We start from the raw sequence: 27,752 nt of genomic DNA, 5'->3' as shown, positions 1-27,752 counted from the left end.
GTAATTGTTTAGATAGGTACGAATATGGAAATTAAATACATCTGCACTTAGATGGGCAATAAGAACAATCAATTTAACAGTAACTAGAAACATACAACTTTACATCTAGATATGACTGCAAATAAACCATAAAGTTAGTTATTACTAGACATCGGATTATATGCACTAACAAAGTGCCAAAATATTCATGCAAATATGCACTAAAAACTCTTGATTTGCCCAAAATATGCACAATGCAAAATCAAAAAAACATTTATATTTTTATATATTTTAATTAAAGACCGTACAAAAACAGCGAAATATTCTTAAAATTATGCATAGTTTTTGTGACAATATACAACTAAGTATTTTTCCAAATTTTCGAGCTCAAATCTGTGACGTTTGTCACCCAGTATTAATTTGTACGTCGAAAACGACCGCTCTACATCAACTGACGTCATTGGACAAAATTTAAAATTTGGCGCCATTTCTGGAGATATCTGTTTAGGCAGGGTATGGACCTGTGCCGTTGATGTAGGCATTAATGTTCTTCATATCTTCAAGACTCGGGTTTTTAAGCAAAATAGAGTCTAACTTTTTACGTATCTTTTCTGACATTGAATTAGGAAGGGCGTTGGCGAGTTCAATCATTGTTTCTAGTATTTCTATTGCTTTAATTAGAGGAAGGTTTTTTGTTTCAAAATTTTTTATGGTATCTGGTAACTTGTGGAAATGTGTTGAGATGAGGGCGATATTCTGTAATGGATGCGAATAAAATAATCTTCAAATGCTAGCTTGCTTGAATGAATTGCAATGGCCTCAGAACTGTCAAATTGCCCAACTACTTGTTTTACGGCCTCAAAATTTTCAGCATAGAATAATACTGCCTTTAGCCAAGTACCCCATCGTGTAATTATGGGTTCTGGCGGCAATGCTAGATTTGGTAATTGCTCTTTATAAGACTGCAAACGCAACGGTGCTTTTAGAAACACTTGTAGAGGAAATCAATTTATTAACATTCCCATACTCTTGCCGTATCTCTTCTGCAAGGCGATGAAACCCGTGAGCTAAGCAGGTAATGTGTAGTAAATTTGGATAAAAAGTTTGCAAGGCTTGGCCATTCTTTCACCATGTATGGCGCAACATCAGAAACAAACATGCAGATTTTTTCATCCACAGAACAATCGGGAAACAAAGATCTTATGGAATCATTTATGAAACGAGCAACAGTTGAATGATTAGTTTTTTCTAGGATTTTACAGGCAACCAAGTCACCTAGCTCCCTATACGTAGATGATACCTCCCGCTATTAAACGAAATATGCACGATTTCGGAAAAAAGGCTGAAATATGCATTAACGTCGTAAGTAGAGAGTTATATGCATTTGCATATGCAAATGCATATAATCCGATGTCTAGTTATTACAAATAATTATTAACATCCATTTGGGATTTTACATGAAAATAATATTTTATAACTATTTAAGCTTTATTATTGGTAGGAAACATAATATTAAGTTAAAACAATAGTAATTTATTAACCCCTCAGGCCTCTGGCATATTCTATCAGAAGGTCGGAGGGTTTCCGCTTTAATAAAATAAATACTTTAATTTATTTTATTTTTACATTTTAATCCCTTTACACACGAGTGTTAGACTCTCGTAAAGGTAAACATGTTTAATTATTATTTGAAATATGTTCTTATTATGTAAATTTAAATAATCATATTGTATTTTATAAAATATTAAAAAAGAGAAGGAAAACTTCATTTTTTTAATTAAATTTAAAAATGGCTCACTTTCCTTTTTGTATTAAAAATTACAGATGGCGAAAAAAAAATTAAAAACACATTTTATTAGACAAATGTATTACAAACAAAATTTTCAAAAATAATTATTAATTTCGGTTCGTTTGATTCCAAAAGGTGTACATTTTCATTATCATGTGCTTAACTTCAAGATTTGAATATAAAGCGTAGTGTTTTTTTTTATGTCACGAGAGCTCTCCTGTCTGTACAGTGTAAAAGCAGGGGAACTATATCGCCACCCGGTTGGGCAACATTGTGAGCCGGGTTAAGGTAGGGTCTGTAGGAAGGGTTTTATTGATGCAGGTCTTGAAGTGGCCCGGTTCATATGAGAGAGGAAAAACAGACAGTTTCTAACACAGTTTAGAGAATATTTCTCACCCCATTCATATGAGAGCCTCAGTGGTCAAGGGGTTAGAATCTCGACTAGTAAGCTGGAGGTCGCGGGTACAAATCCCGACGTGCGCAAGTTAATTTTATTTTATCAATTTGTGTTATTTCACAAATTACACACTAATAATAATATACAGTGTATTCGTGGCACGTTCTAGAGTGGAAGATACTCTCAGTATCGCCCTGGTGTAAGACCACCATTCAGAATTCAATAGTTGACCAGATCTGGAGAGCCAGGTACTTCCCCAGCTTCCTTTTCCTCATCTCCTTCCCCTCCCCCTACCTTCAGTCTCACAACATACCCCGCATGAGAATGACATAGTTCACTGGTTCTAGATGGTTGGGAGCAGTTGAGACTCTTGCGCGGTTTCACATTTAAACAAAACAGTGCTGCCAACTCAGCTCTTTAAGAGAAACATTTAGCTCTAAATTATGGTAATCAGCTCTAAAAAACTATTTGGCTTCTTGGACCCTTTTCAGATATTTATACAGAACTCATTCACGTAAAAGGTAGGATGCAAAAATATTCTCAGGAACCGGTTCTTTTTTATCAGAATTTCTCTAGCTACCTCAAAGATGGAACAATGTATGTTTTTAAAACTGCTTACCCTCCAACACCATGAACCAAAAAACCCATGGACGGAGCTATTCGAGAACACTTTGAAGCCGCGGGGTGATGGGGAAGATGTGTGAAACGTCATGTCTTGTCTCATCAAATACCCCAAAAGATCATAAGCTGTTATAACTGCATTAACAACACACAAACAGAATTATAATAGTTCATTATGCACCACTTTACATGGCTGATGGCTGCCAGGCAATTTCCCCTCACCCTTGATTTGGCTTCAATGCCATTCATACAACATCTCTGTCCAGGACTTGTTCGGTCCATGTCCAATACACCTATCATTATATTATTACAATTTGAGTCTTGTTAACTGACAGTTGACATTTGTACTATTTAAACAACCGATTACAGTTACTAACTGTTCACAGTTTCACACGTCAGTAAAGAACACTTTTATAGATGAAATTAATCAGTTTACATATTTAGCAAATAATCATGAAAACTGCTTCCACTTTGAAGGAATCTAACAAAAATGATGCATGATTGTATTTTGAAAAGATTGAAAATGCTACCTATTAAAAATGAAAAAAAAAACCTTAAATGCATTACAAGTATTTCCTGAACCACAATAAAATCATTATTCAAGAATTTACACATTTCTATTGAAGATTAACACTTGGTCTTATGTGTGAACCTTCTGTCTTCCAGTCTTGGATATAATCTCCTTCAAATGCCTCCAGCTTTGCCGATTCTCGCGCCATTCATCCATCGGAAGCCGCCAATTCTCTTTAGGTCTGCAGCCCATCTCATCTGTGAGCCATCTCCGTTTCTTCCTTGTCGCCTCCTGATGACGCTGTAATTAAAAATGTCGTCCGTTAATCGTGTCATATTATAGAGCAAATTTATGAAACCTGATTATTTCTGATGCAATTTAAAATAAAATCCATTTTGTAATAATACATAGGTTAATTTCACTAACAGCTCGACGGGTTAACTTTGCAGGCGGTTAAATGAGGAAATAACTTATAATAATAATAATAATAATTTAGAATTTTATTTTTTTAGAAAACGAATTTTATAAAATATATTATGATAAAACTATACTAACAGACCGAGCGATTAGTCATAATAGACCCGATATAGTTTTACATGACAAAATTAAAAAAATAACTTATATCATTGATGTCGCTATACCAAATTCCTGTAATATTCAAAAATCTATTAGCGAAAAAATAAGAAAATACACAGATTTAGGAAATGAAATAAAAAGAATTTGGCATTCTCAGACTATAAAAATATTACCATTCGTTATTTCGGCTACTGGCATTATACCTAGCTCTCTAATTAAAAATTTAGGCGTATTAGATCTTTCAAAAAAATTATATATAAAGATGCAAAAGTCGGTCATTTTGAATACATGTAGGATAACAAAAGACTTTTTAAATATTTATGTTGAGGGATCAGTAGGATTTATAGGCCCTGTTAGAAGTTCTACCGAGCCGAACCCTCTGATATGAAAATATCTGGAGTCGGTGAATTATTTTCCCATTTGATCTCTGGTGATTTGACGTGTTGTTCTTGAATTGTTTTGTATTTATTTTGCTTATATAATGCACTTACATAATGTTGATTGACTAGATGATCATTTGTGGAAAAGTGAGTGGAAGGGTTAACTTTTTCCTTTGGGGAAGATTTAACCCGGACAACTAAATCGGAAGTTGAAAAAAAAAAAAAAAAAAAAAAAAAGAATTTATTCCAGAATGTATGCAGGGGTAGTGCAATGCAATACATTCCATATTTGAAATAATATACATAACTAGCAGTTAAAAACCCGCTCCGCGGGTTTTTTTCTGCTAGGCCCTTCGGGCGGCACTTGGTTGGGCTTCGCCCAGTTTAAGTGATACTAACAACAGTTACATTTAATAGGTAGATATTAGGTCATTCACAGAGAGAGGGTGAGTATATATTGTTAAAACACGGAACAGGAAGGAGTTTAGGCATAGTAAGAATGACAGTTGTTCGGGTAAAACTTTACCTTTCCCGAATAATTGCCTAAATGGCTAAATGTAAATTAATATAGGTAAATATTCGGAATCGCTGGACACGGAAAATACGAAATATTTTTAAATAATACATTCTGATTTACCTTAATTACTATAAAAGGAATCGAACAGCATTTGGGAAATTTTTAATTTTAGCTTTTTAATTTTTAATTACGTAAAATGAAAATTCGCTTTCGCTGTATGGGATGAGAGCCTGAATAATTTCTGTTGATAACATTTTCTTTTGTCGGTATTCCTGAAATGAGCGGCTAGAGACAATTGAAAAACGTAAATTAAAAAAATATAATGAAATACAATATTCCGGCAAAATAGTGCCTACTTAGAAAGCACAAATGATTTATTTGGCTATTATTATCATTATTATTTTATTTAACCTCACCTATAATAACCTAAACTAACCTATTATAATCCATCCTAACCTATAATAATCCAACCTAACCTATGTCCTAACCTAACCTATAATAATCCAACCTAACCTATATCCTATCCTAACCTATAATAATCTAACCTAACCTAACCTAACCTCACCTATAATAATCCAAACTAACCTAATCTATATCCCAACCTAACCTATAATAACCCAATCTAACCTAACCTATAATAACCCAATCTAACCTAACCTATAATAACCCAAACTAACGTTACCTAACCTAACATAACCTGACTTATCCTAACCTATAAACTAACTTGAACTATACTAATCCAACATAACCTAACCTAACCTAGCATAACCCAACCTAATCTATCCTAACCTATAATAACATTTTTTTTAATATTTCCTTACTTGTAAAAGAAACCAAAATACCTTTATTTTATTTTTCGAGCTTGGCTAAAATAGTACCACCTACATGGTATTTGCATAGAGTAAATGGTAAAAATTCTAGCCACTCGTATCAGGAATACCAAAAAAAGAAAATATCATCAATAGAAATTATTCCGGCTGTCATCCAATACAACGAAAGTGAATTTTAATTTTACGTAATTAAAAATTAAAATGCTAAAATTAAAAAATACCCAAATGCATTCAGATTCCTTTTATATTAATTTAGGTAAATCCGAAGGTTTTATTCAAAAATATTTCGTATTATCCCTGTCCAGCGATTCCGAATAATACCTTAATATATATTATATACCTGGCAAAATGATTGTTTTATTATACATATAAGTACATGTCAGATTAGAGATTTGTTGGCTAATTTTACAATCAACGAAGCGTTTCTATCTTCCGATTGTCTTTCATGTTATTTTATTGGGTTGGCAGTGCCTATACTTCCGCGTATTGTTAACTTCATGTCGGTGCTCTGTCAAATAGTGCGAAATTATTATTTACGTAAATAATATTAAATATCATAATTTTTCAAAATCGTACATGCAAAGAGTTGTTGTTTATTGTCATTAAGTTGAATCAAATGTTTGTTTTATTTTTAAATGCGTATTAAAACGGTAGTTTCCCCTTAAATAATTACCATTGTTTGAATAAATGAAATTGTACGTATTTGTATATCGCTATTATGCGCTCTGTCGGCCAATAGCAAAACTACTCCATCGGCCGGTAAAGGAGGGATTGACATTTTAAAGTTGATTCTTGACAGACGTCAAATATATAAAACGTAATTGTGGATAATTTTTACTGTAATGTAATTAATCCAATGGATTGTGAACTTTCTAAAACTTATTTTCTTCGATATTATCCAAAAATTATGTTAGCAGAAACGATGCTTTTGAAGAAATCTGGTGATCCTATTTTAGTATGACATCGGGTATTAATTTTCAAGTTCGCGGAATTTAGCCGAAACAGACAATTTGAATTCGTCCAATCAGAGGGCCCAGACCGTCCAGACGCTGGCACAATAATATTATAGATAAGTAATAAAAATAATAATAAGTTTGGTAATAACATAGGTGATTCCGATAGACACAAAAAAGCGGAATTTAAGTGAAAAAAGATATTATATAAACACAAAAATGATCGTGAACAGCCGTTTATGGGGGATATTTGCACATCTCCCGTCTCCAGAGGGCCATCAGAGGGGACTCCATCCAGGCAACCATGGCAGCGATGATTTTGTTATTAGATTGGCGTAGTCTGCGCCATAAGCTTCCCATGTGATGGCGGAGAAGCGCTCTGAAAGAGTGTACTCGTCCCTCCAGGAACATTTCCGTGGCGCTGCAGTATCTCGGTAGGCAGAATAGTTGGCGATATGCATTATTGTAAGCAACTTTTATCTTATGCCATTGGGATGAAGTGTAATCCACCCACAGCTCTGACGTATACAGCGAAGTGCAAAAGGCATTGAAAAGTATCTTTTTCACATTTGTACTGCAGAGATAAAAACGCCTTGACAGCATACCTGCTCTAACGGATATCGCTCTTCTTTGCCATTCCATATCCTCGATGTCTTTCAGGTCGTCTGTGATAATATGTCCCAGGTATTTGACGCTACGACTAACATCCATTTTCCTTCCATCTAGCCATACTGAAGGTGTTAGCATGTTTTCGTTTTTGCATTTGAAAACCATAACTATTGATTTGGATGTATTATATACAAGGTTATGATTTTTTGCAAAATCTTCACATATTTGGAGTAGTTTTATCAGTGCGCTAAGTGACGGTGCTAGAAGAACCATATCATCTGCGTAGTTAATATTGTTTACACATACTCCTTGAACATGGCAACCTATCTTACTGTTATTAAGTCTTTGAATTAGTTCATCAGTATATATATTAAACAGTGCTGGAGACATGCTTCCTCCTTGCCTTACGCCACTTTTCAAATAAAATGGGTTGGAAAACTCGCCGGACCATTTCACCACATTTTCTTGCTGCGTGTGCCAAATTGAAAGAATCGCTATTATATCTTCTGGAACTGCTCTTTTCCTGAGTTTTTCCCAGAGTTTATTGTGACAAACACGATCAAACGCTTTGCTTAGATCTAGAAAACAGGTATAAATTGGCGTTTTTCTTTGTTTATAGTAGCTAATGGTTTCTTTTAAGGAATATATTGCCATAGATGTTGACAGTGCAGATTTAAATCCGAACTGGTTATCCTCTGTCGTCAGATGGTCTGTTACGACCGTCGATAAAATTTTTTCAAATATTCTTGCCAGGGCGGTCGAGAGTGAAATCGGTCGGTAGTTATTTATAATGGATGGATCAAGTTTTGTTGATTTAATTATGGGTATAATTACCGTTTTTGTCATTTCGTTCGGGATGTACCTATGACGCATAATATTTGAAAATAGTTTTGCTAGGATAACATGAATCGCTGGCCCAGCATACTTGATGTGCTCAAGAGCTATTGAGTCATGTCCTGTGGCTTTTCCTGTAGCCATTTCTCTTACAGCTCTTTCTACCATATGTGGAGTAATGCTGTTAGTGGTAATATTACCTTCGGTTTTCAAAGTAAAATTTACATTCAGAGATTTTTCCGCTACTTCTTCACCTGCCATGGAGAGGAAGTTACGAAATTCATTGGCGATATTTTCCTTTCCTCTTACTCCATTCACACATAGAGGAGTTTTCATATTGGTTTTCAATTCTGAAGAGGTTTTTTGCCAAAATTTATAGAAATCTTTATTTATTAGTGAGGTGGCAATAGCATCCATTCGATGTTGGATTTCTCTTTGTTGGCATTTTTTCAGAGCTACTTTGAAAATCGTTCGGTACTTCTTCCTGTCTTCGGCAGCTGGCCCTGAGAGTGGTTTTCCGGCCTCGAGCCATGAAAGAAAGGCGCGTCTCGATGCTGCATATTTGGCTGCAACCAAATGATTCCATCCCGGAATGTTTCTATTTTTTCGGCTCCTGTTATTAAATGTGGTAGAGGCAGCACTTCGCAGTGCATCTACAACATTTTTATACAAGGAATTTATTTGATTTTCATGTGATTGTGCCGCTGATTTTATATCAAGGTCTGATTGGTCGAAATCTTGAATTATGTTTAGAAGTTTGCTGTTAATAGTTTCAGTATATTTTGTTATTTCAACATTCGATTTTGGATTCCATCTAGAAGGATCAATCATATTATCATTGCACGATTCCACAAAGGCTGGTAAAAATTGAAGGTTGAGATTTATTAACATTGGCAAGTGGTCAGACCACACTGCATCATATTGGATATCTACGCTAGCTATAGCGTTTTCCAGAGCTTTTGTGACGACACAGTGATCTAGCCAGCTTGTGGTACTATGGGCATCACTCACGTATGTAAAAGTATTACAGTTCATCAACTTGATATCGGCACAGACGTAGCAAAACTCTTTGCAAAAAATTTCTAGTTCTCGGCCAAACAAACTTTTGGGATCTGCATTGAAATCGCCTAAAATAATCGCACTCGTCGAATTTCTTTCATTGATTATTGCGTTTACCTTACTCATGCAATTTGTGAATTCCTCGAGATTTTCGGGTTTATTTGTCGGCATATAAACTGAAAAACATAATATTTTGCCACTGTTTACAGTTAGTTGTATTGCCGCCAGTCTTGGCTCAGAGCATTCCACTATGTCGACAGAAAGAGAATCCGATTGCGACCCCACCATAAGGTCGTCCAATTAAAGGGCTATCAGCTAGATTTACGGCTGAAGTTCCATATCCTGAAAATTGGGGATGAATTTTTGAAAATATGTTTGTTTCTGTTGGTAGAACCCATGTTTCCTGGAGTAGTATTATATCATTAGTTTCGCATAAATCTTGTATAAAATGCTTTGTCCGTCGAATCGACCTACAGTTCTGAGATGCGATCCGTAGAAAATTTACATTTTTATGTGGATCCATTTTTAGAAGTTTTATCTTCTCTGTTCAGCGTGGAGATCGGTTTTTTAAAAATAAAGTTTCGGACTATGATACCTGGTGGCCAAATTTCCTCCTTGATAATTTCTGAGAATTTTTCGCTGTTTATTCCAATTTTAAAAGTTGCAAACTCGCCTGATTTTGCCAGAAATTTATCTATTTTACAATGTATTTTGTGGGAGATCAATAAACCATTTATTTCATCGGTAGTTGTTTCCGGATCGAATCGGGAGGCAACTATGTACCTCTGTTTTGGAAGTACTTTTAACCCGGAGCTCTCGTTTTTTCCTTTTATTAAAATACGTGAGTTTTTTCTTTTTTTGTAGGTAATTTGTTTCCAATCATTCGTGGTTTCCGATGTTTGATTAACAGGGCTCTTCAGATTATTTTTTTCTGTTGGGAGCGCCTTATTTACTGTCATCGGATCGGTTTTATCCAGTACACTTGTCCCTCTGTGAGATTTATTCCACACATTGTTTTTTTGGGTTGGCTCGTTTGATTTAACATTGTTTGAGACGTTATCGGTAGATGGCATCATTTGCTTGATGTTCGCCTGATGATTTAGTTTGCTACAGGTGGGCTTTAACGTTGTATCATCGTCAACAGATGTCGTTGTATCATCTCTGTTTATTTTCAATGAATATGTTGTTTTAAAATCTTGCAGTTCTTGTCGAATTTTTGTAACATCTTCGCAAGTTGCGAAGTTATCGTTCAATGCATTCAGTTTTAGATTACGCATGTCGTTCTTCAACATTATTATTTCCTTTAACAAAGTAGTTACATCTACATGATCAAACGTTACTGGTGGAAGTTTATTAATGTCTAAAACAACAAATTTTGGCAGAAGTTTGCCGTCAGTTTCTCTCATGTATTTAATCAAATCAGTGATTGACCTTTTCTTTTTTCCCTCACCGATTCTCCTCGTCGAGGGGCCTGGAGGTTGGCCCAGAATACTCGTAAGTAGAGTTCTTGCGGAGTCGATATCTTGTTCCGTAAACATATCACACACTTGGGTTAGACTAATGTCATCCATCACTTCAACCTTTTGTTGAACGAAAGCCAGAACTTCGTTTATGACGAATCCGCAACTACATGGATTTGCCATGTTTATTTATCACTTGCGTGCGTTTGCCGTTTGTTTCGTTTAAATCAATTACTTAATTTTAAAAATATACGATTTAAAAAAATTGCGTAAACAGACCTTACGTGCGCCACGCCGACGCGCACGCGAACAAATTTTAACCCCTTCAAAATATCTACACTAGTGACCTCACCGACCGCAAATAAAGTTAAGTTTGTCAAACTGTATAGACTAGCGTTTTATGTTTTATAAGTACATTATGTTTTAGTTTAAATATAAATTCATTATCACCCCCCACCCCCACCCCCAAATACACAAGCACAGTTATTGAGGAAATCTTTAGAATTGTTATCTTTTTGAAGTGAATACCGCACAAGAGTCCCAATTGCTCCCGACTGTATAAGTTGGGAAGTAATTTAACAATATCTGCATTTGTTCCTCTGTATCTAATATTTGAATGAATAAATAAAACAATATATAATGGTGTAAATACGATATAATATAATTAGCAACATTACCAAGTTGTAAACAGTGTCAGTATCGCCCTTGTGTGAATAGAATCACTGCTTTAACTGGGTCTATCCGTGCTAAGTGACCAGGTCTGAATAGGCAGGTTTCACTTTCCCCATCTCTTTTTCCTGTTCACTTCCTTCAGTCTGAAATGGGAATGCCATAGTCTCATTGGCTCTGGGCAGTTGGCACTCTTGTGCGGTAATCAAGTAAATGTTAAAAGTAGTAGTTTAAAATGATTTATTTACTTGAGGGATTGAAGTGCGTGGTGCGTGGTGGGTGGTGCGTGGTGTTTGGAACGTGGTGCGGAGACGAGGGCTTCTAGAGATGAAAATAAAAATTTACAATATCATTTTATAGTCCACCTTAAACTCACAGGTTCCATGAAATAGTATTTTAGTGTTTATTGTGTACTACGCCAACAGTAAAAACAATTTGCAACACAGTGTCCGGAAACTAGTAGGACCCAGAACCATGAACCCTTTCAATCTTAGCATTTAGGTTTTCCACACTTGACCACACTTCCCGACATGTGATCGAGCTGAAACTCGCCAGATAGACTCGTTGTCGATGACAATGCATTCTATCAACTTTCGGTGGCTCTGTTTCAATTTTCAGTTGATTTAAAAAAAAACTTCTTTAGTTTTTTCGGTAACTAAAGGGTTAATAATCCTTTTGAAACCAGGTCTATGCTTCGACGCCTATTAAACTGTGACGGCTTCGCTGGACAGGACGCGTTTCTACCAACAATGGAAGAGAGGTGTCCAGTGAGAGAGAATTCCCTTCAGCAGGAATATGGGAGGCCTACACTTGGTGGCTGCATGTGTGGAGGCAAACACCGCAGTCCTGGCCGTGAGGAACTGGAGGGAGACAGCAGGACATTTCCTATAGGTGGACAACTCTCTTGAAGGGTTGCATGAGGTGTGTATCTACGTGGATTTGAAAAGACTCGGTGGGCTGTCATTTCAATTCGCATTTTATATTTACACAATAGATATTGTAAAATAAATATGTATTAAAAAATATTTGCCACATTCTCATAACAAAATATTGAAACAATTTTAAAATAATGACTTGGGCTTAAAGCTTTGCAACATTTGAGGTGATTCATAGGTTGTGGCAAACGATTCTTGCTTATTGTTTGCCGTCTGAAATAATTTGTTTCAAATACTCGCTTCATTACCCAAAAACATTATCTGAATGCTTACCTTATAGTTAAGTGGATTCTGGCTGCATTTAGAGTATTTCACTCAAGAGATGTCCAGGGGCAGAAGTAGATTCTGGCTGCATTTAGAGTATTTCCCTCAAGAGATGTCCAGGGGCAGAAGTAGATTCTGGCTACATTTAGAGTATTTCCCTCAAGAGATGTCCAGGGGCAGAAGTAGATTCTGGCTACATTTAGAGTATTTCCCTCAAGAGATGTCCAGGGGCAGAGGTGGATTCTGCTGCATTTAGAGTGTTCCAGGGGCAGACGAAGATTATGGCTACACTGTGGTTGATTTTTGGGGTTAGGTTTATCAATTTATTTATTTAAAACATTATTGATGCAGGCATAGAACATGTAATATTGTCAAATTGATAATAAATAACTAATATTTTCATACATCTTAACACAATTATTATTAACTTTTATTTTAAAAAACTTCAATTTTTTTTATTATTATGTACTATTATTATGTTGAAAGTTTAAAATATTTTTTAAGTTAATTGTATTAAGTTTAAAATCTGTAATGTTATTTATAGTTTTTTATGTAACTTGTTAATATTACATATAATCACAACTTCGAAGTATTTGTTGTTCAGTTGACCATTTGGGAATAAATCTTAAATAAGCACTTTTTGGTGTAGAATTTACATAAGTTTTATTTTGCACTTACACTTTTAATATTATTATAAACAGATAATGTTTATATTTCAATCGTACTTGGATTTAGAAAACATGTTTTAAAATATTATTTATTCACTGTTTAGAATGAATATTGTACTTAAGTGATATAACTAATATAACAGTTGTTACAATTGAAGTCCAGCTGAAGGTGGTATAGTCCTATAGGTGTTCAGCGGGTGAGGCTTTCTGGTGACCACGGAGAAGATCAACTATCTCTTTGTGTCCCTTCTCTTCAGCCTTGGAGAGAGCTGTGCACCCATTTGCGTCCTGCGATGATGTAGTGGCATTGAACTCCAGAAGTAACTTTACAATATTCACATGTCCAGCGAATACTGCCTCAGACAACGCTGTTTTACCCATTTTAGTCTGAGTGTTTATTTCTGCCCTGCGCTCTAGAAGCATGCGTGTCACCTCGTAGTGTCCCCCCAGTGCAGCATGGTGCAGGGGTCTATCGCCATTATTATTTGCAGTATGAATATCAGCCCCCAGTTCTAGCAGCAGCTTTATCACAATGAAGTGTCCATTCAGTGCAGCATGGTGCAGGGGTCTATCGCCATTATTATTTGCAGAATGAATATCAGCCCCCAGTTCTAGCAGCAGCTTTATCATAATGAGGTCTCCATTCAGTGCAACGTGGTGCAGGGGTCTCTCACCATTATTATTTGCAGAATGAATATCTGCCCCGTACTCTATCAGCATTTTTGTCACCTCGTAGTGTCCATTCTGTGCAGCCTTTATCAGGGCAGTATCGCCATCGCTGTCTGCCGAGTTAATAATATTAACCCGTATATCTTGCCAATTTATGGAAGATTTGTCTTCGTAGTTTAATGTGATATTCTTTTCAAATATTTTCTCATTTTCAAAGTATTTATGGCTTATGTGTTCATAGGTTTCTTCAGATTGATTTAATAAAAAATTAACAATACTAACATACCCCTGCTCTGCAGCGCAATGCAAGGGGGTCCGTCCAACTTTATCACGCGATACACAAACTCCTTGTTTTGCAAATAATTTAAACAATGTATGCTTTTGTTTACTCGCCGCTAGATTGATGGCAGTATCGCCCTTACCATCAATGGCAATCAATAAGTAGGCTCGCTCTTTGTCACTTTCCAGGCCACTGAAGATATTCAGCACAGTCTCGTAGTCATCATCTCTCACTGCTGTAATAAATGGCTCAAACTTATTTTCTCTTATGTGACGTGTTCTTTCCAAGGCCAGGTTTATGCTAGTAAACTGTATGGGTGTATTTGAAATATATTCTTCAAAATAATTATTTTTGCATCTGACGTCGCCTCTCATATCTAAGAAAGTAGCAAGCATTAGTCCTACGATTGACTTGTTCGAGAAACTCCTCACATCTTCAGTTATTTGGTTTACAATATTGGTATTTCCGCTCTCCAAAGCTATATTCAGCACGGTTCTCCCGGCCTTGTCTTTTGCTGATATAAAGGAGAAATAGGCCTCCTCATATATCCCGCTGCTCGGGCCACGGAGAAGGACTCCAACAATGCGTGTATTCTGTTCTTCGGCTGCTATATGCAATGGAGTTTTGTTATTGTCGTGGTAGAATAGCTGACGATGATCAGACCAATGTTGGCACATTATCGGGTGATTTTCCAGTTCTTCGAGAGGTATTGGTGTCGTTTCAAGCTGACTCTCGATGAACATTCTGATTATTTTATAGTTTGGCTTGAGCAAAATTTTACAAAATTCATTTTTAATCATTATGTTATCTTCTTTACTGTTTCTTCCCTGTCTGAGCCATCTGACGAAGAAATCAGCGCAAAAATATTCTTGTAACATGGAAATGAAATGAAAAGTTCCGTCAGTTTTATTTTGGATTAACCCTAGACTGCTTATGTCTTCCAGTTCCTGGTGGGATAGTTCTGTGTCTGAGAAATTTTGCATGACAAACGTGGGGTCAACGTTCTGGAAAGCAAAGACACAATGTTTTTTCATTATTTCTTTAACTACAGCAATTTGAAAGGTAGGAGGTAGCTTGTTAATATTATTCTTCTGCTCAAAATATTTTTTCTTCTTGACTTCGATGAACTGTTTAAACAAGTCAAACAGATTGGTGATTTTGCTTAAGTTTTTAACTTGTTTAGGATACAATACAGCCTGTATGGCCTGCTGGAGGAACACTTCAGCCAGCATACGGATTTGCAGCGGGACGCCCATTAACTTGGCCACGTCAACCCCCAGCACTCCCTCCACCTCATCCCGCAGCTCTCTGGCAAACTTACACAGCCTCTCCTTCTCCAGCTCTCCGTGTTCTGGGAGTTCTAAGGCTAGGTGAGGTAGCCAGAAGTTCACCAAATAATCTTCCTGCTTTTCTCTTGTAATTTCTTCCAGTTTTACCGCAAATTCTCCCAATTCTTTTTCGAGACGTTTTTGTTGATATACACGTGTGGTGACTACTGTTTGACACGTTGTTGCCGTTTTTAAATATTTCAAGAGCTCTAACATTTTAACTTGGTTTTCCTCGGAAATCTCGTCAAATGCATCGATCAAAACACAAACCTGCCTCGAATTATCAGATTCAAGGCAATTCTGCAAAATACTGCTTAACAACTTTTTATCGGTAGGTAAACCCGATGCGTGTATCAAATAATCTGTAACCGATTGCATGTTTAGTCTGATAGGTAATTTTTTTAGATTGTCAGCCTGACCTTTGAAATTGTGGTCAATTCTCAATCCCCAAATACCCGAGTCTCGAATGAGTTCCGACATGCGCGTCAGGCTGGTGGATTTTCCCATACCGGGATCGGCAGCAATGATGGTCATCTTCTTCTTCATAATGCTGAAGTCTCTTTCCTCGATGGGGTCCCTGTAGTCCATGGTGATGAAGGGGCGAATGGCTTCCAGAGAGCCGTGGGAGTATTGCCAAACCAGATAAGGGTTACCTTCAATCTCAAGCATTTTAAAATAATGTATGTTGAAAAATCCATCTGTATTTATATTTCCGATATTCAATTCGTTAGAACGCTTTTCAATTTGAAAGCAATTTTTTGAGACGAATAAATCCTCATGCTTTTTGAATAATTTGAAGGGTCCAATAAGTGATGATTTATCCACCACATCTTTGAATATAAATAAATCCTTATATCCGCTGAACTGAACAAATTCATTCATAGATTTAATGATGAATCGACTATTTAACTTCCTGGGGATGTATACATTTCCATTGTAAACTTCGTTCAGGGAGAAGCCTTCAGCGGATAAATGAAACCAATATATTAGTCTATCTGACTCCTCTCGACACTTTTCCAGAAAGAGGTCCTGTCCATCTTCCTCGGTGGTGAAGATCCTCCCCCGCGCAGACTCCACCCCCTCCCAGTAGTCCTGGCTGAGCTGCTCTGGATCGCTGATCACCAGCAGTGGTAAACCGGCCCCACTCCTCTCCAGTAGTGCCGTCAGCCTCTCCCTGTCTACTAGTTTGTTCCCCTTCGAATATAGAGTGTCTAATTCGCATAGTCTCGGAAGGTTGTTTGGGATTGTTTCTATGCTCAGGTTGTCCATCGTGAGGTTCATCAAGATGGGTGAAATCAGTTGATTTATTTTCTCGTTGGGAGTTTCACAGTCATTTCCCAGTAAAAGATCGAGGCTGAGCGTTTCTTCACCTATGGTAATTACATCTCTGGAGAATATTCTTTTTCTAGACGAAGGAGTTAGGTCTTCTAGTTTAAATGTTTCCAAAGTCTTAGTTTCAACGGTTAGTTCATATTCGTCATATAATGTTTTATCAATTGGTTGCGATAGAATGATCACAAGTTTCTTGAACTCAACTAAATATTTAAGTATTGGTGTTAATTGGCTAGTGATTATACTTGTAGATTCAAAATTAAGAATGATCAGGTTACTGATGTGAACATCAGTCTCGATTAAGCCTTTGAAATCTATCATCTTACTTAAAGTTGTCATCTGATTCCAACTCAATATAGTGTGATATTTTTCTTTCAAGTATTTTGTGTCCAAAGTTGGGCTTTCCATGAGAATCAATATATTGTACAATCTGGCGACTTGAAATTCAAAATCACTAGTCACAATTATTTGTAAAACGCGTTTAGAAGATTCCAAGAATGACTTCAATCCCAAGGTGTCCTCGCAGTCCAGGATTTCAGGCAAGGTTTTGGTGTGGGCCAGGCTAGCCATGTATAAGGGGGCTGACTTTATACTCTGGTTCTGTAAATGCATAGCTTCCATGATCTCTGCGGGAAACCACCGCAATAGTTGTTTAGTTAAACGTATAACATTTTCTAAATCTTCCTCCGAATCACAAGTAATAGTGTTCCTTCTTGAATTAATCTCAAATGGTGGGAAATCTATTTTTTCAAGGTTTTGGCGGAGGAGAAATTTTTCAATTTCAGTTTTATTTATTATCGCATTGTTTTGAAAAAAGCTCCAATTTTGTATTAATTTAAGCTCTTCTGTGGAAAATACCCCGAGCTGTGATTTAACAGTGCTGTATGGTAAGATTGGTGTTTCTTTTGAGTGCTTGCCACATTCAGGATCGATTTGAAGTTTACTTCCCTTCAAGTGGTGTCCAGTAAAGTATGTTATGTCCAGTTGCCTGGTTAACGTGGATCCGTCATACTGTATATTGTAATCTCTGCAAATGTTCATCAGCATTTCCTCAACCCCCGGGCTGTCGAAGGCCAGGGAATGCGCGTGGAGGCCTTCTTCGGGGTTGTCAATCTTACAAAAGCCACTGCCCTTCCTCTTGAGGTATTTGACTGTCATGGCTGTAACTGCGGCCAACCACCCCCCGAGGCTGCACCCCGTGATGGATATTACGAAACGGCTGCCATGTTGTTTATTAGTTTTCAGAATTACTTGTTTAATATTATCTGCAAATGACACCGCTGAGCTCATCCATCTTGTTGATTTGTAACCGATAATACCTTTAATGTCAGCCCCGAGTGCTCCAACATCCGCTCCTCTATGTGCAATAACAATCTGCTGCTGCGAAGGGTTCCAAAACGCACAGCCGAAGTATCCGGTTGTCCAGTTGTTCTGTGCGGTGGTCAGCAGGTACCACCCTTCGGGCAGGTCTAGCTCCTCCAAACAATCCGAACTCGCCAGATTTGCAAAGGATTCCATAACTTCGTTATTAGGATGTGGTTCCAAACCCATTTTATTTGTGTTGTCATCAATGCGCTGATAAAATTGAAGAGTTTCCTGCAAGTTGGTTGCGCTATAAGCCAATCTCGCGTCCGCCTGCATCTTGACTAGATGGAAATGTTTTTCAACTGGCAACTGGCAACTGATGAATGAATCTGTGAATGATTAATTAATTAATATTGCGGAACTGCATTTATGTAAAAGAACACTGGGTTAATTTTATAAAAATTATCTCGACCCAACTTTCCTATAATATTTAATACATCCAACTCCAGTAAGATATTGGCAACATATACCTATTTCATATTTTCATATTTTATTTATTTGCAAAAACAGTACAAAAACCAATACATTGCAAAAGCGGTAAACAAATTAATCAATAATAATATGAATACGAACCAAATTCATTTTTAGAAAACGAATTTTATAAAATATATTATGATAAAACTATACTAACAGACCGAGCGATTAGTCATAATAGACCCGATATAGTTTTACATGACAAAATTAAAAAAATAACTTATATCATTGATGTTGCTATTCCAAATTCCTGTAATATTCAAAAATCTGTTAGTGAAAAAATAAGAAAATACACAGATTTAGGAAATGAAATAAAAAGAATTTGGCATTCTCAGACTATAAAAATATTACCATTTGTTATTTCGGCTACTGGCATTATACCTAGCTCTCTAATTAAAAATTTAGGCGTATTATATCTATCAAAAAAATTATATATAAAGATGCAAAAGTCGGTCATTTTGAATACATGTAGGATAACAAAAGATTTTTTAAATATTTATGTTGAGGGATCAGTAGGATTTATAGGCCCTGTTAGAAGTACTACCGAGCCGAACCCTCTGATATGAAAATATCTGGAGTCGGTGAATTATTTTCCCATTTGATCTCTGGTGAGTTGACGTGTTCTTGTATTGTTTTGTATTTATTTTGCTTATATAATGCACTTACATAATGTTGATTGACTAGATGATCATTTGTGGAAAAGTGAGTGGAAGGGTTAAGTTTTTCCTTTGGGGAAGATTTAACCCGGACAACTAAATCGGAAGTTTAATAAAAATTAAAATTAAACATCAACAACGCTGGCCGCTAGACGCCTTTGTAGCATGTCGATATTGATATTTCTTTCAATGGCGGCAAATTGAATATATTTAGTATTTTGTGGCGGGCTTTTACGCTTTCTAATTTGTATTTTGATCAATATTATTAAAAATGATCAAAAACATCCCATAAAGTAGACTCTGTGTGTGCAGTTACAGATATAATAATTACAAACAATAAAAACACTCCAATTCGTTTTTCAGGATGCTAAGAAACGTTGACATAAAATTATCTTGATTAAGTAAAGTTATACAAATTTGAAGGTTGATTCAGAAAAGCTGTGTCAGTTCCATTTGTATTCTGTTCATGTTGAAGTTATTGAATATATTTTATATGTGTGAAAGAAAACCACGGCGCACAACTCATGTCGTTACGAGGCACTAGTGTAGCATGCTGCCATCAGAATCTAAAGGTGCGATTCCGTGCCACGCGGCAGTCGGCAGCAGCAGACGTCGACTGCAGTGCCGCCGATGGCAGACGGCACTACTTAACTGTATGAACTTGTATTGGACCGTTTCCGACACACCACTACAAATGCCGCGCGGCACTTGTAGTCGACGACTGACGCCTAGCGGCAGACGGCACTCGAGTGCAAGCATAGTACTGCCGTCGACTTTTGACATAATGGACGTGTTGACAGACGGAGAGAGCGTAAGTCTTATTAATTTAATGTCTAAAAATCCGTGCTTATTTAATTGCAAGAATATTAATTATAAAGATCAAAGAATAAGAGAAAGAGAAAATGTTTGGAAAGAGATCGCTCAAGATCTCAATAAAACCAGTAAGTTTTTAAATTTTTTTTATTATAAACTTTTACCAACTATTGTGTACGATTTACAACCCTTCTTTGCCAAGATACTTCACCTACTTGGGAACAAAAATATTCTTTTAGTGTGTCTCGGATCGCTAAGCCTCCAACATTAGCAAAACCTCTTGAACGCGCCATTCTGATCATATTATCAGATGGTGTTTCTTCTTCACTGCGGTGGTATCTTGGAATCTGTAGGTTTTCAAGATAACCATCTCGTAATATATTGTGCAAGCAACAGGCAGACATTATTAAGACGTCACAAGTTTCTGGCAAAATCGGTATAGGTATATAAAATACTCTAAAAACTTGAGATAATAAACCGAAAGCGTTTTCGACCACGCGCCGAGCACGACATAGCCTGTAGTTAAAAATATCTTTCTGGTTGTCATGTCTTGCGATTCTTTGAAAATAAGGCTTCATCATAAATGTATCAAGAGCAAAGGCTTCGTCTCCAATTAGAAAATGTGGCAAAATATCATTTGTTCATGGTAACTTTTTTGGTTCGGGAAAATTTAATGCATTGTTGTGTATTTTCTTTCCCATTTCTGACTTTTTAAATATACTGCTGTCTCCTTCTTTTCCATACGACCCCGCATCAATTGCAATAAATTTGTAGTTTGAATCAACTATTGCTAGCAATACTATGGAGAAGTAGTCTTTATAATTGAAGAAAAGAGATCCACTGCGCTGTGGTGATTTTATACGGACATGCTTGCCATCGATGCTACCGACGCAATTTGGCATGTTCCATTTTTCCCAAAAGTCTCTTTCGATTCTTTGAAAATCGTTTTTAGTAGGAGGAGGTATACAAATTGGAACAAGTTTTAGTCGAAGTAAATGTAATACTTGTTGTACTATTCTCGATATATATGATCTTGATATACGATAATGAAATGCCAAGGAAGTAAAACTTTCTCCTGTTGCCATGAATCTGAAACAAACGAAAACTAAATATTAAATGTACATATACTTATACTAAATTACTGACTATGCATAGACCATAAAATAAATTGGGATAAGATTAGGAGATAGGAGAGATCATCTAATATTGAATATTTAAATTGCAGGTGAGAATTGTAAAAAGCAGTGGAAGACAATTCGCGATGGGTATATGCATTTTAAACGCAAAAATAAACTTCCCACTGGATCTTCAGCTCCGAAAAGTAGTCGAACAAAATTGAATTTGTACAGATTATTGTCCTTTTTAGAAAATGTTCCGCAAGAGAGGTCTACTATTGGTAACATAGATGATGAATCGGAGTCATCACAAATCACCGCTGAAGAGTCCTCAGAGTCGGCACAGATTAATACTCAGCAAGGGAATGACGACACGTATTCTGTACCTAATATCGAGCAAGGGAATGCTGACACACAGTCTGAAGATAATATATCTGTTCCTCTTACCGCAGCGTACAAGCAAATAAGAAAACATCCCCATAGCAAGAGAGATGATGATGATGTTGAAAAATACCTCTCAAAATGAAAAAACAGATGAGTTCAGCTCGTTTGCTAATCATATTGAGCACGTTTTAAAGAAATTACCAATTTTGCTTCAAATAAAAGCTAAAAAAGATATCTTTGAAGTTCTCACCAAGTACGAGATAATGGCCGTAGACAATGCAGCTAGTTCAACACCATCTACTTGAAGCGCTGATACCGCCATGACAAGTGCTTCTGATGATAGTAGCTATACAATAGTAAATGTGTATTCTCCTCTTAGCTGTTATTCGGAACCGACCGATTTGTCATGTGCACAAAATGAAGGAAAAATGGATTCTATTAATAATTATTCGGAACCAAGTGAAAAAATTCCATCATTGCCGGAATATTTAAACCAGTAGCTTAATATAACTAAGGACAGGTTGTTTCACAGAGTGTGAACGATTTATCAAAATTCAAAGTTAATTATTATTTTTTGGTAAACTAATGTTTTTAAGACAAGATTTTTTATGCATAGCACAAAGGGTAACAATTATTTTACAAGCAATAATTGTTCGCCTGAAACACTCATCCACATTGAAAAATCTCCTGATAAAAGATACATGACGCCAACGGGACTCGAACCCGTGTCCCTTCGATTTCCGGTCGACAGCTCTGACCACTGAGCTATGGCGTTATTATTTCAGCTTTGTGGTTCAACTGGCAAAATATTGATTATAATAACAGAGCTTGAAAAGAACCTTTGCGGAACTAGAAAATTAACTTTAAAATTTGATGAATTGTTCAAATGCTGTGAAACAGCTCGTCATTTCTTTTGTGTAATTCATTACAAAATAATTTTAATTTGCTTACCTTAGTGTCAAGAACAATTTTTCTTCTGGCGATATTGCGTTTCGCCTTGTTTTTGGAGCAAGATCATTATAAATTAAAGAGATTACAAAATTAAACTGTTTTTTATTTAAACGGCAATAACTTCTGAAAATGTCTTCACTCATGTCTTTTTATGAAAGTTTCATAAGCGCCTTCTTCCAGTCTATTTAAGTACATTGGCAGTACAGGCTTTCTACTTGAGTAGTAATACAATAATAAATCATCGTCATCGTCTTCTTCTTGCAATAACACTTGCAGCATTTTATTATTCATAACTATATATGGAAGACACAACCGTCGGCAGTAATGCAGCGGACGCAACTGCAGTGCCGTCACTGCCGTCGATTTTGGAACCTACGCGACAGCATTAAGTAGTGCCGTCTGCCGTCGGCGGTACTGCAGTCGACGTCTGCTGCTAAAGTCTGCCGACTGCCAAGTGGCACGGAATCGTACCTTAAGGGGAAATGTCAGAAGTTGGAGGTATTATTATTATAGGGTTTTTCTTGAACTCTGTTAGTTTTATGGCGTCTTTTCTGATAATGAACCAAGTTTTTTAGTTAAAGTTTTTCTTCTACATGTTCAAACTATTGTAAAATTTATTAAAATATAAAATATGGATAAAATATTAAAAGAGTTATGTTTAGGGAACCCACAAATGCACTTATAATATTTAAAATTAATGCTTATTAAATAATAATATAAATACATAAACGTTTTAACCAAATAAAATATAGAAATACAACATCAAGCAAGTACATTTTAAAGTTATGGTATAGTCAGGTAATGTTGTTTTGAAGAAGTGAAACATAATGTTTAATATAATAACAATTAGTGATTGTACTATTACAATATACAGCCTAATGAATATATCCAGACCAAGAGAACAAGATAAAACCGTGAGGAACTATTTTATGTTTACCGTGGAGGTTCGGTCTTTGGTTTTACGCATTGGAATTACTTCTTGTGCAACATATCCTATTGCATTGCAATTACTTCTTGCGCAACATACCCCATTGCTTTGCAATTACTTCTTGTGCAACATACCCTATCGCATTTCGATTACTTCTTGTGCAACATACCCCATCGCATTGCAATTACTTTTTGTGCAACATACCAATTGCATTGCAATTACTTCTTGTGCAACATACCCTATTGCATTTCAATTACTTCTTGCGCAACATAACCTATCGCATTGAAATTACTTCTTGTGCAACATACCCCATCGCATTGCAATTACTTATTGTGCAACATACCCTATCGCATTTCAATTACTTCTTGCGCAACATAACCTATCGCATTGCAATTACTTCTTGTGCAACATACCCCATTGCATTGCAATTACTTTTTGTGCAAGATACCCTATCGCATTTCAATTACTTCTTGTGCAAGATACCCTTATCCTATCGCATTACTATCATTACTATCAGCCGACTATTAGCACGTTGATTGATTTTAATCATTTCGTTTTTCGAAACCAAATTAACTGGTGTGTCAAATGTAACTTTTTGTTTTGCATTCTACCCTACCCACAGTAATAATAATTATTATTATAGTATCTTAATAATTTATGGCGCACTAAATATTGTTGAAATAAGAACCTTTTAATAAGGAATTCCCGCACAAACGCACCGCAAATTAATTTACAGTAAAATATTATTTATTTCATTGATTAATTTAGTATAAAATGAATTTAACTTTTTACTTACCAGAAAGTCTAGAAAGACAATTAATTATTTTACAAGGCGAAAGAGAACCAATATCTTTTAGTATCATTACATTATATAATGTATCAATAGAATATAACAAAAATCGGAATCAAACAGACGTTATCTGCAACAAAAAATATAAAATTGTCGCCCATCGAACTACCATCTTTCACGAAAAACCTTTCTTCTAGTGACACTGTCAAATTACCTAGAAATATCGAGAAGCAAATATTCAAGCGACACCTGAATGAAGCATATGCTCGAATTGGTTCCTTCTGTACGAATATAATTAACCGTATTATAACTTATTTAATTATATTATATTAACTATCATTCATTTATATTATTCATTATCTTTCGCTTACTGTGGTGGTAGTAGGTGATTTTTAAATATTGTCTGGTTATTCGTAACCCGGGAATGATTGTCTTTCTTTTAAAAAATATTTAAATTAAATTAGTATATTTATTGGTTTTGTGTTTAATTCGTAGAACTTTTAGTACTTTTTTTAAAATTTAATGTAAAATCAAATTTAATAATATAATCATTAAGTTCTGCAAGTATTTTATTAGTTTTTGTTATTGTTACAACTGTTTCGGCTTGCAAGGCCATTTTAAAACTGTTGAAAGTGGCCTTGAAAGCCGAAACAGCTCTAACAATAACAAAAACCAAAAAATACTCTCAGAACTTAATAATAATATAATTAAATACAATTTACTTCCTTGGGGAACTCCGTAAGTTATGATCTATTGAGGCTTGTTATATTGTCTACTTTTAGTGAGTGGCTGCGGTGTGTTATGTATGATTTGAACCAGTTAGAAGCTGAATTTTTAATACCTATTTTTTCCAGTATTTTAAGGAGGATTTTATGGGACACTGTATCAAAAGCTTTTCTCAAATTCAGAAATACTGCGATGCAACTTTTTTTTTGGTCAAATTTTTTTAGAATGGTCGCTGTTACTTTTAATATTGCATCTTGTACTCCCATGTTCTTTCGAAACCATACTGATTTTCTGATAAGATTTTATGTTTGTCGAAGTAGTCTACACATTGGATTTTCACTAGATATTTGAGTACTTTACTGAGCACATTTAAAATTGAGATAGGCCTGTAGTTTGTCTCCGGATTTGTAAATAGGCACTATGTTTGCACTTTTAAAATGGCTGGGGAATATGCCGCTAGTGATACTGAGATTACAGATGTATGTGACGGGAAGAGCAATTTGATATTTCTTTTCTTTTATAAGTTTCGTGTTAATTAACTGTTGATATCTCTATTATACTAAAATAAAGTCGCTATCTACGTCTATCTGTTTGTGCGCTTAGTTCTTCGAAACTACCCAACGGATTTTGATAGGGTTTCCACGATCATTTAGAAAATTTCTTCCGGAAGGTTAATGCATATAATACATTAATATTATATGTTTAGAAAGTAGAGAAAAGTGGTGCAACGCCACATCAGCTACTGATGAATAATAACAAAACTAAATTATTTTATGAGAAGCAATCTTTATTTTAAAATAAATTCAAATGTGCGAATTTTGACAAAAGAGATATATACCTAGTGGTAACCGGATAAATCATCACATCTTTAAAGTTATATAAAGTCATGGAAAGTGATGAAACAAAAACTTTAATTGGGTTATGTAGGTTAGGTTAGGTTAAAAAAAAAAATCATCGGTTCTAATGACTTTATATCACTTTTTAAAAGTGTGTTGAATTGTCACTGTGTTGAGTTATCATGGAACAATACCTAGTATACCTACTCCTGAGCATATTTGAAATAAAAAAAGTTTTCATATACGTTTTAGTTCTAAAATAAAATTACTGTTTTTAATAAAAACAAAATAATTTAATTTTTTTTTTTTTTTTATATATGTTTATTCAGTTTTTTTTTATTTGTACATTATTTTCTTAATTAGATCCTACCAAACTGATCAATCAGTTTAATTGTAAGAAATCTCTCACTTTTTCTATGTGTTAGCTTATAATAATATAATTAATTTGAACTTGATACTTATCTTGATCCACAATATTAATAGTTTTTATGTTTGACGGAGGTAGAACAATCTAATTTTCGTTTTTATTTTTGAATAACATGTCTCATTTTTAATATCTTCTGGTAATGAGTTAAATAATTCCGCAATTTTATGTCTTTTTGTTCTATCTCCGTATACATTTTGCGATATTTTAACAATGAACATTTGTGCTTCTCTATGCCTAGTAGGGTAGTTATGGTTTACAGGTTTTTAGAATTCATCTAGCGTTAGTTGGTAATCTATCCTACTATGTATAGAGAGCACATTACACAAAGAAAACATTTTTTTATAATCGCCTTCACATAATTGTATTTTTTTTTTGCCTGATATCAATTTTAGGAAACGGATTTGTAATTGTTCTATTTTATTTAAGTACGTTTTATATGTTAATCCGTAACTATTTACTCCGTATCCTATAATTGATTCCGCTAATGCATTATATATACAGTATAATATATTTTTATTAACAAAGTTTTTTAGGTGATAAAATTTCCCTAATATGGATCTTAATCTATTACATACATTTTCAATGTGATTTGACCAGTTAAAATTGACATCTATTGTAAGACCAAGGTATGTATATTGCATTATCTTCCAAAGAACCTAATTTCACCTAAAATATAATAATTAAAATCCTTAATTAAAATTTTAAAATATAATACGTACCTACCGTTCGTTATACGTCCAAACAAGTATTTAAAAACCAAACATGTGGTTGAGAATCAGAATGAACGTATCTTATTTTATTTAACTGGTGGCTTACTGCGATACATTGAAATAACATAATAATGGATCTTTTAAATTATATATCTACCTACTAACTTCACTTTTATAGATGTAGGATGTAGATATACAGAAATTTGTCAACAATTATCATTTTCTATTATACATAAAGCAGGTAAATACAGGGTGTAAATACGTACTTGACTTACTTTAACCAATGATTTAAGTGCGTCCCTTAACAACCTGTATATAGATTTTAGAAAATCATTCTTGCCAAACCAAATTCAAGACAAATCAATAGAATAGGAATTTTGGTGACGACGCTTCTCGAGTAGTAAAATGAAATAGATTTGGGATTTGAACCCTCCAACTCAGATCCGCATTGCAGTCGAGGCTCTTCAAGATAACGAAGTCCTTAAAATATGCTTACCAAAAGCGGCGGCTCGTTGCTCCTGTGCTCGCTCCGTCTTTTAATGCGGATTGGGTGGATGTTCTGGAAGTTCTCTCAATCACCATCGAAGCACTTTCTGGAAACGCGATGTTCGTATTTTGTCAGTCCGCCGCGCCGTGGATTTAGACTAATTTGCGATAATTAATAAGGCGACGAACCGATTGTTAATCCGGCTTTAGAAGGTGACCGTCTAGTGTTTGTAATGAGTTATGAGCTTGGATATAGCAGGGCGACTACATAAATCAACTATCTGGCGACTACTTAGTACTTGCCACTTTTAGCTTTGATAAGTGAGGAACCATAAATGAACCACTCACTAGATCAATATCTTCGAGTTTTTCGTACTGAGCCCATGTCACTACACGACATAAATCAACTATCTATAGATTGATAACTCCGC

At 35.4% G+C, this 27,752-nt stretch overlaps 1 protein-coding gene across 2 annotated transcripts; it reads right to left on the bottom strand.

Annotated features, from left to right (window-relative positions):
- Positions 1-971: 971 nt before the first annotated feature.
- On the bottom strand, positions 972-27,752 carry LOC149414293 (uncharacterized). 2 transcript variants are annotated; one of them, XM_089643709.1, is made up of 4 exons: positions 27,670-27,752; positions 12,393-18,354; positions 11,433-11,505; positions 972-3,597 (listed from the first exon to the last, which is right to left on the bottom strand). In XM_089643709.1, exon 2 carries the CDS (start codon positions 18,299-18,301, stop codon positions 13,232-13,234), a length of 5,070 nt encoding a protein of 1,689 aa, XP_089499835.1. In that variant the 5' UTR covers positions 18,302-18,354; positions 27,670-27,752; the 3' UTR covers positions 972-3,597; positions 11,433-11,505; positions 12,393-13,231. The 2 variants fall into 2 exon arrangements, with proteins under 2 accessions (XP_089499835.1, XP_089499834.1); XM_089643708.1 differs by having other exon boundaries at positions 27,332-27,710.

Source organism: Hesperophylax consimilis, chromosome 20, assembly GCF_061612785.1.
Source record: "Hesperophylax consimilis isolate HC1 chromosome 20, BYU_Hcon_1.0, whole genome shotgun sequence".
Lineage (NCBI taxonomy): Eukaryota > Metazoa > Arthropoda > Insecta > Trichoptera > Limnephilidae > Hesperophylax > Hesperophylax consimilis.
The sequence above is the reverse complement of the archived record's forward strand: the minus strand, read 5'-3'. Positions and strand labels throughout refer to the sequence as shown.

Bases quoted from the DNA above. Each gene is read 5' to 3' on its own strand.
- LOC149414293 (XM_089643709.1), bottom strand. From the start codon at position 18,301: ATGCAGGCGGACGCGAGATTGGCTTATAGCGCAACCAACTTGCAGGAA.